General features: G+C 42.6%; 1 protein-coding gene across 1 annotated transcript in view; it reads right to left on the bottom strand.

Moving 5' to 3' along the window:
• The window catches only part of LOC126267883 (PH domain leucine-rich repeat-containing protein phosphatase 1-like), a 174,466-nt gene that overhangs the window by 54,086 nt on the left and 105,129 nt on the right, over nt 1-15,251 (bottom strand). The window contains exon 2 of the mRNA XM_049973193.1: nt 1,873-2,104. Coding sequence (XP_049829150.1) covers nt 1,873-2,104 — 232 coding nt within the window. The remainder of the gene's footprint in view (nt 1-1,872; nt 2,105-15,251) is intronic.

Genomic DNA, 15,251 nt, shown 5'->3' with positions numbered 1-15,251 from the left:
GTTAAGCATGAAAGCTAGAAAAAGTTAGACAGGGTTTGCAATTATGTTTAAAGTGTGTTCCAAGCCACGGGGTACCCTCATTCTCAAATGCTGGATGAATATAGTCGAGATAATTTGGGCAAATGAGCTGCGCTGTCTCGATTATATATACACATTTTCTAACTGTAAAAGTTACGTTACCGTGTTAAACCTTTAACATAAAAAATATACCTCTTAATGACTAGATTATGACAGCGTTTTAAATTTATAACGTCGGGCAAGAATTATATGAAATACTGAAAATCAAATTTTTCTAGCCACCGGAAGCTCTTGAGTAGTCAGCCACCAACTGGACCATGAATTGCTTTAGCCAGTATTACAGTTACTGTAAGCGATACGAATAAATGTTCATAGTTTGAAGATTAAGGAACTCTTGTCAGTAAAGGCGGCACACATCTATGACAGGGCTTTTTTTTACTTTTATTTATGTTTCTTATTTTTTAATTTGCCGTACGCTTACGACGGAACCAAGCCAAAATAAAACATTATTGTAACACCTCATTTGGAAGACTGCACCAAAAAAATTGTAACGTATTCATGTTTTTAACTGAAGTAATCCTTTCAAAGCAACTTAACATCGCTGACATGATGTTAAACATTTTTATAATTGGTCTTCTACTGAAGTTGCCATGAACTGTTAGTTCTATCATGTGATTTTGACATTACATTCTTTTTACACAGATAAATTATTCAAGTTTGAGTATCGTAACAATGTTTTCTTTCCATTTTTCACGTCAATGTACATGATTCCAATTTTCCTCCTGACGAAAATTACGTCTGACAGATGCTAAGATGATGCTGACTTGGATGTGTCTATGTGAGGTGCGTTTAGTTTTGGAATTACTTTTTACTACCTGTCGTGAAGGTTGTGTTTACGTTCTATTTCATATTTCTTATGATAAGCATGTCTCGAACACCACTCAAACAACAAATAATTTGTGCACAAGTTAATATTGTTACGCAATATTTGTTGTCCGACTTTTTTATTACATATACATGCGTATATCCTTTTCTTTTAAGGATTCCGTACCTCAGTCTGTAAAACGGAACTCTCATACGGTCCCTTTGTTGTCTGTTCGTTTGTCTGTCTACCTGTCCGTCTGTTAAAAATCCTTTTCCTGGGGCGAGTAGACGTATCAAGATGAAATTTATGTCCCATGCTAAGCTACATAAAACATTTAAGTTTCTACGTCAAAGCAATAAACAGTTATGGCCATTTAGATAAGATATTTTGATATCTTACCAGTATCAATACCGATACAATTCTCGATTACTAGGATTACTGAATACTATGCATAAATAAGTTTTTACAGAAACCTCGGTGCGCGAGTCTCACTCGCAGCTGCGCGTATCTTTTTTTTTTTTTTAATGTGGAGATTATCTCTGGAAACAGGGCCAACGGAAGATTAAACCATAAAGAAATTCTGACAGGATGGCAGCGTTTACGTATTGCACTCGTTCATATGGACAGCGCCCACCGCGGTCATTAGAGAAAAATAGTTCAGCATAACTGCATTTTTTCCTGAAGAATATTAGCAATTTTCTCCATTAAAACGTCGGTTTACACGAAGCTATAATCTAGGTACTGTCGATTCACACTTCTATCATTTTGTCAGGCATCGACCGTGAATACGTTTGGTTTTTTAATCGCGGAACGACGTCCTAATGGCCTATAATGCGGCATTCCTCGTTCTTTGTGTACGCTGGTTTTGAGAAACTTGGACTGGGGTTCTTTTTTTTCCTTCCGCGCCACGTCACCTACAACGATGGGTCGGAGAAGCGGCCTCGCGCAATGCGATTATCGAACGCGATCGACAAATGGCGAACACGTACGTACAAGGCGCGCGGAGAACGGCGGGCTCAGCACAAAGGCGCCCCGCATAATTGACGGACGGCCTTGAACTCCACCCAAAGGCGGCGACGGTGCCAGGCGGCGCGCAGCCACTGCACGGCGCGGGCCGGGCGTCGAACCGAGGACCGCGGGGCACCGAACGCCGCGGCCGTCCGCTGCGCCACCAGCAGGTGTGCTGTGTTGAGCAACACTGCGTCCTCTGCAGACTGATTCCTACAGCAGTTTTTGGACAAACCGACAAAACCTTCTACATTACCTAAACAAAAGTATGCGGAACTTAGGTTTAAGTAGTTCTAAGTCTAGGGGACCGATGACCTCAGACGTTAGGTCCCATAATGCTTCGAGCCACTTGAACCATTTTTTTTTCTCTTAAGTAAGTCATCCGTTTTTTTTCTGAAATTATGATCATTTGCTTGTCGGTATATGTGCATCACTTTAACCGATTTCCGTCCTGATCGGATAATGCGAGGGCTATCCACAAAGTACATTACGTTTTGGAATTAAAAATAAATAAAGTATTGGAAATTTTTTATTATATACAGATGAAAGCCACACTTAGATACTACTTTTCTACATATTTGCCATTTAAATTAAGGCACTTATCGTAGCGATGGACGAGCTTGGAAATTCCTTCGTCGTAAAATTCGGCCGCCTGCGCCTTCAACCGCGTGGTTACCTCTTCTTGAAGCTGTGCGTCGTCATCAAAACGCTGCATAGTCAACCACTTCTTCATTGCTGGGAATAAGTGGAAGTCGCTCGGTGCCAGGTCGGGACTGTACGGCGGATGAGGAAACAACTTCCATTTAAAAGATTCGAGAACTTCACGAGTGGCATTTGCCGTGTGGGCCCGAGTGTTGTCGTGAATCAGCAAGATCTTTGAGCCCAACTTTCCCCTGCGCTTGTTTGCTTGTTTTGTTCTGAGGTTGTGCAGAGTTTGGTAATACCTTTGAGAGTTTATTGTAGTGCCTCTTTCCAGGAAATCCACAAAAATCACACCTTTTCTGTCCCAAAAGACAGTCGCCATCGCCTTCCTTGCCGACATTGTCTGCAAACATTTCTTGGGTTTTTGGGGGGAATTTGTGTGCCCCCACTGCATTGACTGCAATTTTGTCTCACACTTCACATGCTCAACCCATGTTTCGTCACCAGTAACGAAGCGATAGAGTAATGAGTCGCCATCTTTCTCGTAAGCGTCCAAAAACGTTAACGCTGCAGCCATTCGCTGATTTTTGTGAATCTCTGTCAAGATCTTTGGTATCCAACTTGCACAAAACTTGTGGTAACCAAGCTTTTCGGTAGTGATTTCGTGCAACAAACTTCGTGAAATTTGTGGAAAACTCGTAGAGAGTTCCGTTATTGTGAAATCACGGTTTTCACGGACCGCGGCATCGACTTTTTCGACAAGTTCGGCAGTCACTATGCTGGGTCTTCCACTTCGCTCTTCGTCGTGAACGTTAGTTCGGCCATTTTTAAATTTTATGACCCATTGACGCACTCCACCTTCAGTGATTATGTTGTCCCCATACACTTCACAAAGCTGCCGATAGATTTATATCGGTGTACAGTTTTTTGCAGCCAGTAACCTTATTACAGCACGCACTTCACACTTCGCGGCTTTTTCAATCAACGCTGGCATTTCAAACTGTAACAGTAACTCAACGGAGTACAGCACGAACCTCTCAGGATGCCGACTGAGCGGCGGAATGCCATGACACCAAGATGGCCGCGCTAGCCCCGCCCCTAACGGACACAAACGAAAACGTAATGTACTTTGTGGAAAGCCCTCGTACCTTCATGGTGAGTCTCTTCCTTTTCTTAAAGCGTAATTTGCGTATCAAACATGATGAAATTCACATCATTTTGACTTGTGTAAAGTGTTACCTTCATGGTGTTGCAGTTTTAATCGCCAGTAGCGTATACAGTCACTGAGCGCATTTTCCAGATCAGTTATAGTAGAGAGCCTTAGCGGAAATATTCACTTCAGATACCGACAGTTGCCAAGACGGAGAAGTTCTTCAGCTGCAGATACTCCGTGCTCTCGTTGCAGCGGTGTGGGAAATATTGCGTCCTTCGCCGCATAAAACTGATATTTTGCAACGGTGCCTCAGACAGAAACCGCATTATGCAAGTGAGGAGAGGCAGAGCGCCGAGAAAAAACGGGTCGTCGCGGTGCAGACCGCAGCCGCCGACACCCGACGCCGTCGTCTGCGCCTGCACCGGCCCGTTGGGGTCCTTGGTTCGACAGGCGACAGCGGCCGGCGCAAACCGCAGAGCAGCCAGATCGCCAACTCAGCCTGCACACCGTCCAGCAGGGCTAGCCCGTGTGGCGCGGGCGTGCACTTCGCGGACGTTGACGGAGAACGCGAAGTCCGTCACACTGCTGTAATACTTCAGAGGTGCAGCTATCGTTAACTGAAGCATAACCGAGGAGAAGGTCTGAAGTTCCCCGAATTGTAGTTGTAACCAGCTTATGTTCATGCTTCTTGACGAGAAATGGACCAAAGTACAGTGAAACCGTCGTCACATAAGAATAAGCTAACGTTGGCGAGGTGCTCTACGAGACGTGTAACTTCACTGCTGCTATGTCAGCCCCCAGGAGCTGAAAGGTTAGCGCGACAGAAAGTCAATCCTAAGGGCCCGGGTTCGATATTCGGTTGGGTCGGAGATTTTCTCACGGACTGGGTGTTGAATTGTCCTAATCATTATCATTTCATCCCCATCGACGCGCAAGTTGCCACAGTGGCGTAAAATCGAAAGAGTTGTACCCGGAGAACTATCTATCCGACGGGATGCCCTAGTCACATGGCTTCTGCTATTTTACTTTGGGGAGCCATTTCGTAACGTTGTTATTGTTGTGGTCTCTAGTCCGAACACTGGTTTGTTGCAACACTCCATTTTACTCTATCCTGTGCGAGCCTACTGCAACCTACATCCTTCTGAATCTGCTTACTGTATTCGTCTCTCGGTCTCCCTCTTAGGATTTTTACCGCCCACACTTCCATCTAGTACTACACTGCTGTTCCTATTAAGTCCCAGAATGGGTCCTGTCACATGATCCCTTCTTTTAGTCAAGTTGCGCTACTCTTGTATTGATTATCTACTCATTAGTTACGTGATCTATTTATCTAATCTTCAGCATTCTTTTGTAGCTCCACACTTCAGAAGCTTTCATTCTCTTCTTGTCCGCACTGTTTATTGTCCATGTTTCACTTCCATACATGGCTACACTCCATACAAACACTTTCAGAAAAGGCTTCCTAATACTTAAATCTATATTCGATATTAACAAATTCCTTTACTTCAGAAACGCTTTTCTTGCGATTGACCGTCTGCATTTTATATCCTCTCTGCTTCAAGCATCAGCAGTTATCATAAAACTCATCTTTTACTTTGAGTCTCGTTTCCTAATCAAATTCCTTCAGCATCACCTTATTTAATTCGACTACATTCCATTATCATTATCTACTTTTTGTTGATGTTCAACTTACGTCCCCTTTCAAGACACTGTCAATTCCTTTCAACTGCTGTTGCAAGTCGTTTGCTGCCCCTGACAGAATTAAAATGTCGTGGACAAACTTCAAAGTTCTCGTTTCTTTTTCCTAAACGATAATTCCTACTCCAAATTTTTCATGAAACACAAAATACGTTGTGCGATACTTCGGCAATGTGCTACGTAAACTAGACCCAATAAGAAGCAAGAACGACTCTCTACGCCGCAAGCACAATTTGCGAGGCGCCAAATTGTTATTTGTCGTGTTCAGCTGAATCCTATGTCTGGTGGTTTTTATGTTATGTATTGCATGCTGTTTCTAAGCAGCCACACATTGAGTCTCTCGAGAACGCGCCGTTATTGGTACGGTTAGTTGTAATAAAATGGCAGGAAGCGTCATAATGCTGATAAAAGGATTATCGAATTTAGTTATTTTCATTTGTTATGAAAGTTGGCGGTGTTAAGGCTATGGAACGCCGACGGTTCACCAAAAACTTGTCGTTCTTGATAGAATTTGTCAGCAAATAAAACTTTCAGACGACGGTAACACAAATTACAAGATCATTTAGTTTTTTTAAACCTTTATTCAATCCAATAATATCATACATCATAACCCACCATCTTATGCATTAGTGGGTCTTAATATTTACAATACAATTCAATGATGTTAGCAGCATTTTTCTTTTAATTCTAGTTTAAGTCTACTTACATGCTACAGGAAATGATGAAATTAGTTTTTTAATGGGTAAGATCTAGTCTCTACTCTTATCTAGAGTTCCCCCTGTTCCAGAACGTGGCGGATTCCTACCGTCACGGCGATTGGCCAGTCCACGCCCTGGCGGAATAGGATAATCAGTAGTTCATGTGTTTTTCCCTACGATATTCTCCCAGGACCTTTGCTGATACCTCGCTGGCAAGGTGGTTTATTATGTCGAATGTGGTCGGGTTTCTGATTAAGTGATAGGTGTCATTGCTTGGTAGCTGGTTTCTTAGGTCTCTGGCTACATCATCGAAGACAGGACACTCGAATATCACGTAGTACCCTGTTCGGCTCCGCAGCCACACTAGGTGGTAGCCCTTTTCCCGAACCGACAAAGATATGCCGGGTACGGTCCATGACCTGTGAGGAAGTGCAGCAGTCCCGTACTTGGATGGAAATGCGAGAGTTGGAGACGTTCTTTGATGTTTGGGAGCAGTTGCTAAGTCCTTCTGCCTGTTTTCTCTCTGTCCTAGAGTTCTTGCCATAGCTCTTCTCCTCTTCTTTTAATTGAAAACTTATCCCCCACTCGCACCCCGAAAATGCTCTCAGTTTTTTCTATATCTCCCCTTTTCACCCAATACATTTATTGCAGACGAGTGGAGCTTCTGCGAAGTTTGCACAGTAAGAGCGAATTACCCGCGAAAGCGAAGCTATGAAGGCGGCACGTGAGTCGCGGCTGAATAACTCCGTCTATAAGATCATTGTCCGCAGGTGGTAAGGTCCTGGGTTCGAGTCCCGACCAGGGACACAGTTTTAGCCTCTCAGGAAGTCTCGAAAGCATTGATCCTAAACGTAACTGCTGAAACACCCAAGGCTGTACTCGCTTGCAGGTAGATATAATTCTGTAAAAGGGGACGAGTCTTTCGAAAATAAAAGGTCGTTAGTCCTGTGTGAAAGATAAAATGTATTGCAAGTTCCTGTATTTCTTCGTGTAGAAGATATAGTCGTGCAGACTCCTGATGGACAGTTGCTTCTAAATGTGAGCATTGCGTTTCTTTTGTGCCGAGGCAATGGTATACGGGACGGTTTACTCGATGTTACACGAAGGCCTGCAGGTGCAGTAGGTCTGCGATCTCCCATGCGGCGGCTGCCAGCGGGTAAGTAATGTGGGAGTCCAGTTGGCCGATCTCACGTGGAGCCGAGATTTACGGTCATCGATTGGCCGGAGCGGCGAACCGGGGGACGGCCGGCGGTGCTCCCATTACGACGCGCCGGCCGCGCTGATAGATGGCCGTATAACTCGAGGGGTCTTACCCGGCTCGCTGGAGACCTATTGGGAATTATCATAGCCGGCCCGGCTCACGCCACAGCTGGCGTGTCGCGGTACGGGAGCAGCATTGCTCGGCGTTACTTAAGCCTTTCGTGACTGAGGGGAAGCTCGTGCCCCAATAAATCAATAGGCAGTTTTGGGCGTTGGAACATCTGTGTCCCATGTCTGTCTAGAGTTATCTCGTGAGAAACTTTCGGACCTTGCAGAAATCTGCTATGGACCGTTGACCTGCATATAAGGAGTAATTCTACAGGTTTTGTACAAAGTGAAGGAACTGATGCAGGAGTTGAAATACAAGAATTCTAGAACACAAAATTCTTCCCTTGGAAGTAATTCTCAGCCAACGTAAGCTCTAGAATGTTAGGAGCATTAAGGAAGAAAAAATGTATTCACGCCTTGTTCTTGTTGTTGTGGTCTTCAGTCCTGAGACTGGTTTGATGCAGCTCTCCATGCCACTCTATGCTTTGCAAGCTTCTTCATCTCGCAGTACCTACTGCAGCCTACACACTTCTGAATCTGCTTAGTGTATTCATCTCTTGGTCTCCCTCTACGATTTTTACCCTCCACTCTGCCCTCCAATACTAAAATGGTGATCCCTTGATACCTCAGAACATGTCCTACCAACCGATCCCTTCTTCTAGTCAAGTTGTGTCACAAACTCCTTTTCTCCCCAATTCTATTCAATACCTCCTCATTATTTATGTGATCTATCCATCTAATATTCAGCATTTTGAAAGCTTCTATTCTCTTCTTGTCCAAACTATTTATCGTCCACGTTTCACTTACACTCATGGCCACACTCCACACAAATACTTTCAGAACCGACTTCTTGACATTTAAATCTATACTCGATGTTAACAAATTTTTCTTCTTCAGAAACGCTTTCCTTGTCATTGCCCGTCTACATTTTATATTCTCTCTACTTCGACCATCATCAGTTATATTGCTCCCCAAATAGCAAAACTCCGTTACTGATATAAGTGTCTGATTTCCTAATCTAATTCCCTCAGCATCACCAGACTTAATTTGACTACATTCCATTATCCTCGTTTTGCTTTTGTTGATGTTCATCTTATACCCTCCTTTCAATACACTGTCCATTCCGTTCAAATGCTCTTCCAAGTCCTTTGACAGAATTACGATGTCATCGGCGAACCTCATAGTTTTTATTTCTTCTCCATGGATTTTAATACCTACTCTGAATTTTTCTTTTGTTTCCTTTAGTGCTTGCTCAGTATACAGATTGAATAACATCGGGGAGAGGCTACAACCCTGTCTCACTCCCTTCCCATGCACTGGTTCGCTTTCGTGCCCCTCGACTCTTATAACTGCCATGTGGTTTCTGTACAAATTGTAAATAGCCTTTCGCTCCCTCTATTTTACCCCTGCCACCTTTATAATTTGGAAGAGAGTATTCCAGTCAATATTGTCAAAAGCTTTCTCTAAGTCTACAAATGCTAGAAAGATAGTTTTGCCTATCCTTAATCTATTTTCTAAGATAAGTCGTAGGGTCAGTATTGCCTCAAGTGCTCCAACATTTCTACGGAATCCAAACTGATCTTCCCCGAGGTCGGCTTCTACCAGTTCTTCCATTCGTCTGTAAAGAATTCGCGTTAGTATTTTGCAGTCGTCACTTATTAAACTGATAGTTCTGTAGTTTTTACATCTGCTTTCTTTGAGATTGGAATTATTATATTGTTCTTGAAGTCTGAGGGAATTTCGCCTGTCTCATACATTTTGCTCACCAGATGGTAGAGTTTTGTCAGGACTGGATCTCTCAAGGCTCTCAGTAGTTCTAATGGAATGTTGTCTACTCCCGAGGCCTTGTTTCGACTTAGGTCTTTCAGTACTCTACCGAACTCTTCACGCAACATCATACCTCCCATTTCATCTTCATCTACATCCTCTTCCATTTCTATTACACTGCCCTCAAGCACATCGCCCTTGTATATACCCTCTATATACTCCTTCCACATTTCTGCTTTCCCTTCTTTGCTTAGAACTGGGTTTCCATCTGAGCTCTAGATATTCATACAAGTGCTTCTCTTTCCTCCAAAGGTCTCTTTAATTTTCCTGTAGGCAGTATCTATCTTACCCCTCGTTAGATAAGCGTCTACATCCTTATATTTGTCCTCTAGCCACGCCTGCTTAGCTATTTTGCACTTCCTGTCGATCCCATTTTTGAGACGTATGTGTTCCTTTTTGCCGGCTTCATTTACTGCATTTTTATATTTTCTCCTTTCATCAATTAAATTCAATATCTCTTCTATTACCCAAGGATTTCTACTAGCCCTCGTCTTTTTACCTACTTGATCCTCTGCTGCCTTCACTACTTCATCCCTCAAAGCTACCCATTCTTCATCTACTGTATTTCTTTCCCCCATTCTTGTCAATTGTTCCCTGAAACACTGTACAACCTCTGGTTTAGTCAGTTTATCCAGGTCCCATCTCCTTAAATTCCCACCTTTTTGCAGTTTCCTCAGTTTTAATCAACAGTTCATAACCAATAGATTGTGGTCAGAGTCCACATCTGCCCCTGGAAATGTCTTGCAATTTAAAACCTGGTTCCTAAATCTCTGTCTTACCACTATATATTTTATCTGAAACCTGTCTGTATCTCCAGGCTTCTTCCTTGTATACAACCTTCTTTCATGAATCTTTAACCAAATGTTAGCTATGGTTAAGTTGTGCTCTGTGCAGAATTCCACCGGACGCCTTCCTCTTTCATTTCTTACCCCGAATCCATATTCAAGGGGTTCGTGAGGGGAGGGGCTTAAGTCCAGCATAAATCTGCTGTTTACTCAATAATGTGGATGTACTCTGGTGGTTTTGTGAAGACCCATTTATTTGCCAAGATCGCGATGTTAACACTATTATTGGATTATTAGTTTCGGAAATATGTATTGCCGTCTTCAGATCCATAAAACCCGGCTATGATATCTCACCTGGCATGTCATTGTAACGCCTCGACTTTCTTATGCGTATTGTATAGTCCAAATGTGACAGTGGTTTTAGCATTGTATGATTAGCTGCCACTGCCCGATTTTATAGGTCTGAAGATCGCAATACATACGGCGAAACTAATGATCCGGTAACGGTGTTAAGATAGCGATCTTTGCAAATAAGTTTGTTTTCACAAGAAGACTGCAGTACAAATTTATAGGCTGCCTCCTGCACTGAATGCTGATGTCAGGTAACCATGATGTTTTAGCGCACAGAAGGCGTTCAAAATGGCGAGTGCGACATTCACTACAAGAGTAACGTATTCGTAGAAAATTCTGGAGCACTCTATCAAGTACACCAGGCATCGCGTGAACCTCATAAGACGCTGTAATCATCCCGGTAAGAAGTGTTTCTACAGCGGGAACTTGTGTAACATACACGAGTCTTTTTATATGCCCCCTAACGCCCAGAAAAAATCAGAAGGCTTCAGATCAGGGGAGTATGATGGTCGTAGAAAGTGTGAAGCGAACAGCTATGTTTCCTTGTACATTTTACATAATATTTTGAAACATTATACTTCTCAGTAATTCTTCTGGTTTGTAGATAATTTGTAGTTAGTGAGACGTATATGCCCCAGCAACTTCACGCAATATAAAAAATGGCACCGTATGTGTCATTTCAAAGGAGTCTTCAAATATAATGCTGGAAATTTTATGAGATATTTCATGTTTTTAATTTTCATGACAGTAAATTTATTTTGGTACAACTTTTTTAATGTTTTTCTCGTGTTTGGCATCCTGAAAAAATTCCTCTACAAACAAAAATTGAATTTTGATAAACCTAGATTTACAAGAAAACTTGGGCCATCCTTGGTTCACGGAGTACATGTGTCGCCAACTATTAAAATTGGTCAGCTTAAAAAAATTACTGTGGAAATGTAATACTGATAGCAACGGAAGCTACTTTTTGGTATTTAATTTTCCAGATATGTGTTAAATGCGTTTTGATCTAAAAAGGGTTAACCCGTCCTCGTGCTGGACATGAAAGCAAACGTAGACATGGAACTGCACGAACATTGTGACGTCACAATGAATTTCATGTTACGAAGCACTCACAGACGTAAAATGGAGATTCAGAGGCATCAGAAGGTGGTCAACAAAGGTGGAAGAGCGCTGTTTTTGTCTCAAGCGGAATTTAAATGACGTCATACTTGATTACGTCATTAGCAGTTTATGCCATTATTTGATGGTTTTTATAAAATAAGCTACGTGGCATCTATGTACGCTATTCCAAAGTATCAATACATTGATTTCTAGAAAATAAATTGTTTTTCGTGTGATTTGTTGTAATAAAATGACGTGAAAAATATATCGGTGGTTACATGCATTTCGTGTTAGCTGCTTCGCATGCTATAACTTGTGTGGTGTGAAGGTACACAGTTACAAGAAACTAACTCTGAAAAGTTATAAAAACGCGCTGTTTTTGTAGGAGGTGTTATAAATAAACGTTAAGTAATGAGATATTGGCGGTTAAAGCCTATCCGAAATACTAACATCAAAGGCATAGACGGAGCTAACTCTGGTCAATTTTAGTGTGGTCGATAGTGACATACGTCATGAACTGAAAGGTTGCCGTTTCGTATTCTGGTTGGCTCTGAGCACTATGGCACTTAACTTCTGAGGTCATGAGCCCCCTAGAACTTAGAACTACTTAAACATAACTAACCTAAGGACATCACACACATCCATGCCCGAGGCAGGATTCGAACCTGCGACCGTAGCGGTCGCACGGTTCCAGATTGTAGCACCTAGAACCGCTCGGTCACAACGGTCGGCTTCATATTGTGCTTCCTGGAAATATACTATTTTCAGCTTCGCTGATTTCAATAGTTTTTTTTATTAATTTAATAGAAATAAGTTCTGGAATATTTTATGTAATGTATAAGTGAAACCGAGTGTAGTGTACATAGTTCTGCGTAGTCAGCGCGTACACAACTTTCCCACTAGAGCACGCCCCGCTAAGCACAACAGCGCAGGCACAGCGCTCGTCTGTCTCCGGACTACGAGATGGCGCTGCCATAGAGACGGACCAAATTCTGCTTCCGCCGATTCGTGTATTAATATGTAACGCAGCCAATGGGATTGCTAATGTAGAACTTTTTCTCCTAGCGGATCACACTCGCGCAGTGATACCTGAACTCGCGAGGTATTATAACGAGTGTACAGACCTCCGATTAGTCAGTCTGCATTTGTCTGCACCAGTCTGTACCAGTCTGCAGTAGTCTGTCCCAGTCTGTACGAGTTCTACATTTGTCTGTACCAGTCTATAGTCAAGTTTCAGTCTGCGCCTAACAAGATTACCATATTCCTGTACATAGCCATGAATATAAATGTATAGAGATATATGTGAGAATAAGATAACGTGCCAATACAAAAGCAACTTCAGATTGTCAATTGCAAATAGCAGCAAGAACCAAGTTAAGTAATTTTTATGCTTGTTATTATTTTAATAAATGTGTGTGAAAATTAATCAAGTTCTTTTTAAAGTTGGTCACCATCAATCTGCTACTCTAAGCGTGCAAGTGGCATTTCTATCGTCTGACCTAACGGCAGAAGATAAACGCGCCACGATAAGACCACGAGACATATTGCTGACACTCGCCTACATCGTTAGAGCGACAAGTCAAATAATCTGATGGTGTGTGTACTGAAGGTCTTACAGTACGCACACCACACCGAGTTTGTTCGGTTTTGTGGGCGTACCAGGAAACACGAACAAATGAATTGCCAGATTGCAGTCATGTTATTGGTCGATATTCGCTCCCCCCCCCCCCCCCTCCCCCACACACATACACATCGCGCAATACAGTGCAGTGCATACTATAGACAGAACAACATTGCTAACATACGGACAAGGGAGTATATGTGCATTTAAATACATATACGCAGTGACAAAGGAGTTGTACCTTTATAAAGTAAAAGTTACTAAAAAAAGCCGGCCATGGTGGCCGAGTGGTTCTAGGTGCTTCTGTCTGGAACAGTGCGAGCCCTACGGGCGCAGGTTCGATTCCTGCCTCGGGCATGGATGTGTGTGACGTCCTTAGGTTAGTTAGGTTTAAGTAGTTCTAAGTTCTGGGGGACTGGTGACCTCAGATGTTACGTACCATAGTGCTCAGAGCCATTTGAACCATTACTAAAATAAAATTGGCCTAGCCGAGGTACTTGACCGCTTGTTTGAAGAAGTAGAATGGGTTAGGCCCGACTAAATGACACCAAACCAAATTTTTAAATATGCGGAAAAGTTTTAGAGTTGAAAGATATAGGCGAGGGGGTCGCTAGACAGCGGTGGTATCGCAAATGTCGACCAGGGACTTGATGTGTTCCGTGTACGTAGCAGTTCGTTTCTGAGCGTGCTGCAATTGCACTGGAAACTAGGTTTGGCGTGGTTTACACGTCCCGTGTGAGGACGACATTAGGCACTGTGTCCTGGCGTGACCGGAAAAGTAGTAGCGCTGCATTTGTGCAACGTAACGAGGAGCTAGGAGCATCACAAAACAGCGAACGTAAACACGAGAACGCTTCGTGGAGGGTGGGGTAGCAATAGCGACGACGACTCTATTCCACAAGTTCGCTCCACATTTATACTTGGGCCACCGTAATTAAACCTCTCCTGCGCATGTAACATTTCTAGGCGGCGCTACTTGCATGTCTCGGTAAACTCTGGAAATACCGGCAGCTAACCAGTGCACGTCTGTCTCCGTCGCGATGTGCCTGCTACACGCGACACTCCACTGCTCCACTGACACTCCACTCCCCTACTAGCTGAGACTGAACGCCTAACTCCCCATTGCTCTCGTTCACTTCTTACAATGTCCGTTTTTTCCCTCCCTTCTTCTGATGGCAGTGTCCGGCTTCCCTTGCAATACTTGCCAGTATTCTGTCGCACAGCTGGAAAGCAAGTGACGAGGTCCTGCTATCGTAAAGATGCGGTGGCAGTAGTTCTCTGCTGCTCCTCTTCCTCACTGCATCTTGGCTCCAAGGTAAACTTAAGACTAAGAATTATTGGCATCGTGTTGAACTGCCAGTGACTGTACTTAAGGGGGCTAGAACGTCAAACAGGCCGACTTGGAGCAGGAGAGGCACCACAGGACATTTTATTTTCTACTGTCTATACTTTTACAAATAAATTCATAAAACTTTGTCAGCATGACCAGGAAGGTTTCAGGATTCACACTCATAGCAGTAGAAGTGCAGAAACATAACAAAATAATTTTTTTTAGATATGAAATTTCATCATTTTTTCACTTACTGCTGGCTGCATTTGTTGCTATAGGTACATTTTTCTTCACAAGTAAGAGAGATTCTTTGATGAATTTTCACAGCATACAAACCATATTTACAGGTGTATGAAACTCTAGAATTTTCCAAATCTATTAAAAACTGTGGTAAAAATTGATATAATTAACTACAAAATTTGATTTTTTTCTAAACATAAAGTTTAAAACGTAACAGCTCATTCATTTTTTCATAAATTAAATAGATTATAGAGTTTCAGACACCTGTAAGTATGGTTCGTATGCTGTGCAAAATTCATCAAACAGTCTCTCTTACTTATGAAGAAAAGTGTACCTATAGCAACAAATGCAGCCAATAGTAGGTGAAAAAATGATGAAATTTTACATGTAAAAAATTATTTTGTTATGTTTTTGAACATCCGCTGTTACGAGTGTGAATCCTGAATCCTTCCTGGTCATGCTGACAAAGTTTTATGAATTTAGTTGTAAAAGTATAGATAGTGGAAGTTAAAATGGCCTGTGGTGCCTCTCCTGCTCCAAGTCGGCCCGTTTGACGTCCTACCCCCCTTAATGTGAATAAAATATATCAGTATGAGATTATTA

The sequence above is a fragment of the Schistocerca gregaria genome, chromosome 4 (assembly GCF_023897955.1).
Source record: "Schistocerca gregaria isolate iqSchGreg1 chromosome 4, iqSchGreg1.2, whole genome shotgun sequence".
NCBI lineage: Eukaryota > Metazoa > Arthropoda > Insecta > Orthoptera > Acrididae > Schistocerca > Schistocerca gregaria.
Note: the sequence above shows the minus strand (reverse complement) of the source record. Positions and strands in the feature narration are given on the sequence as shown.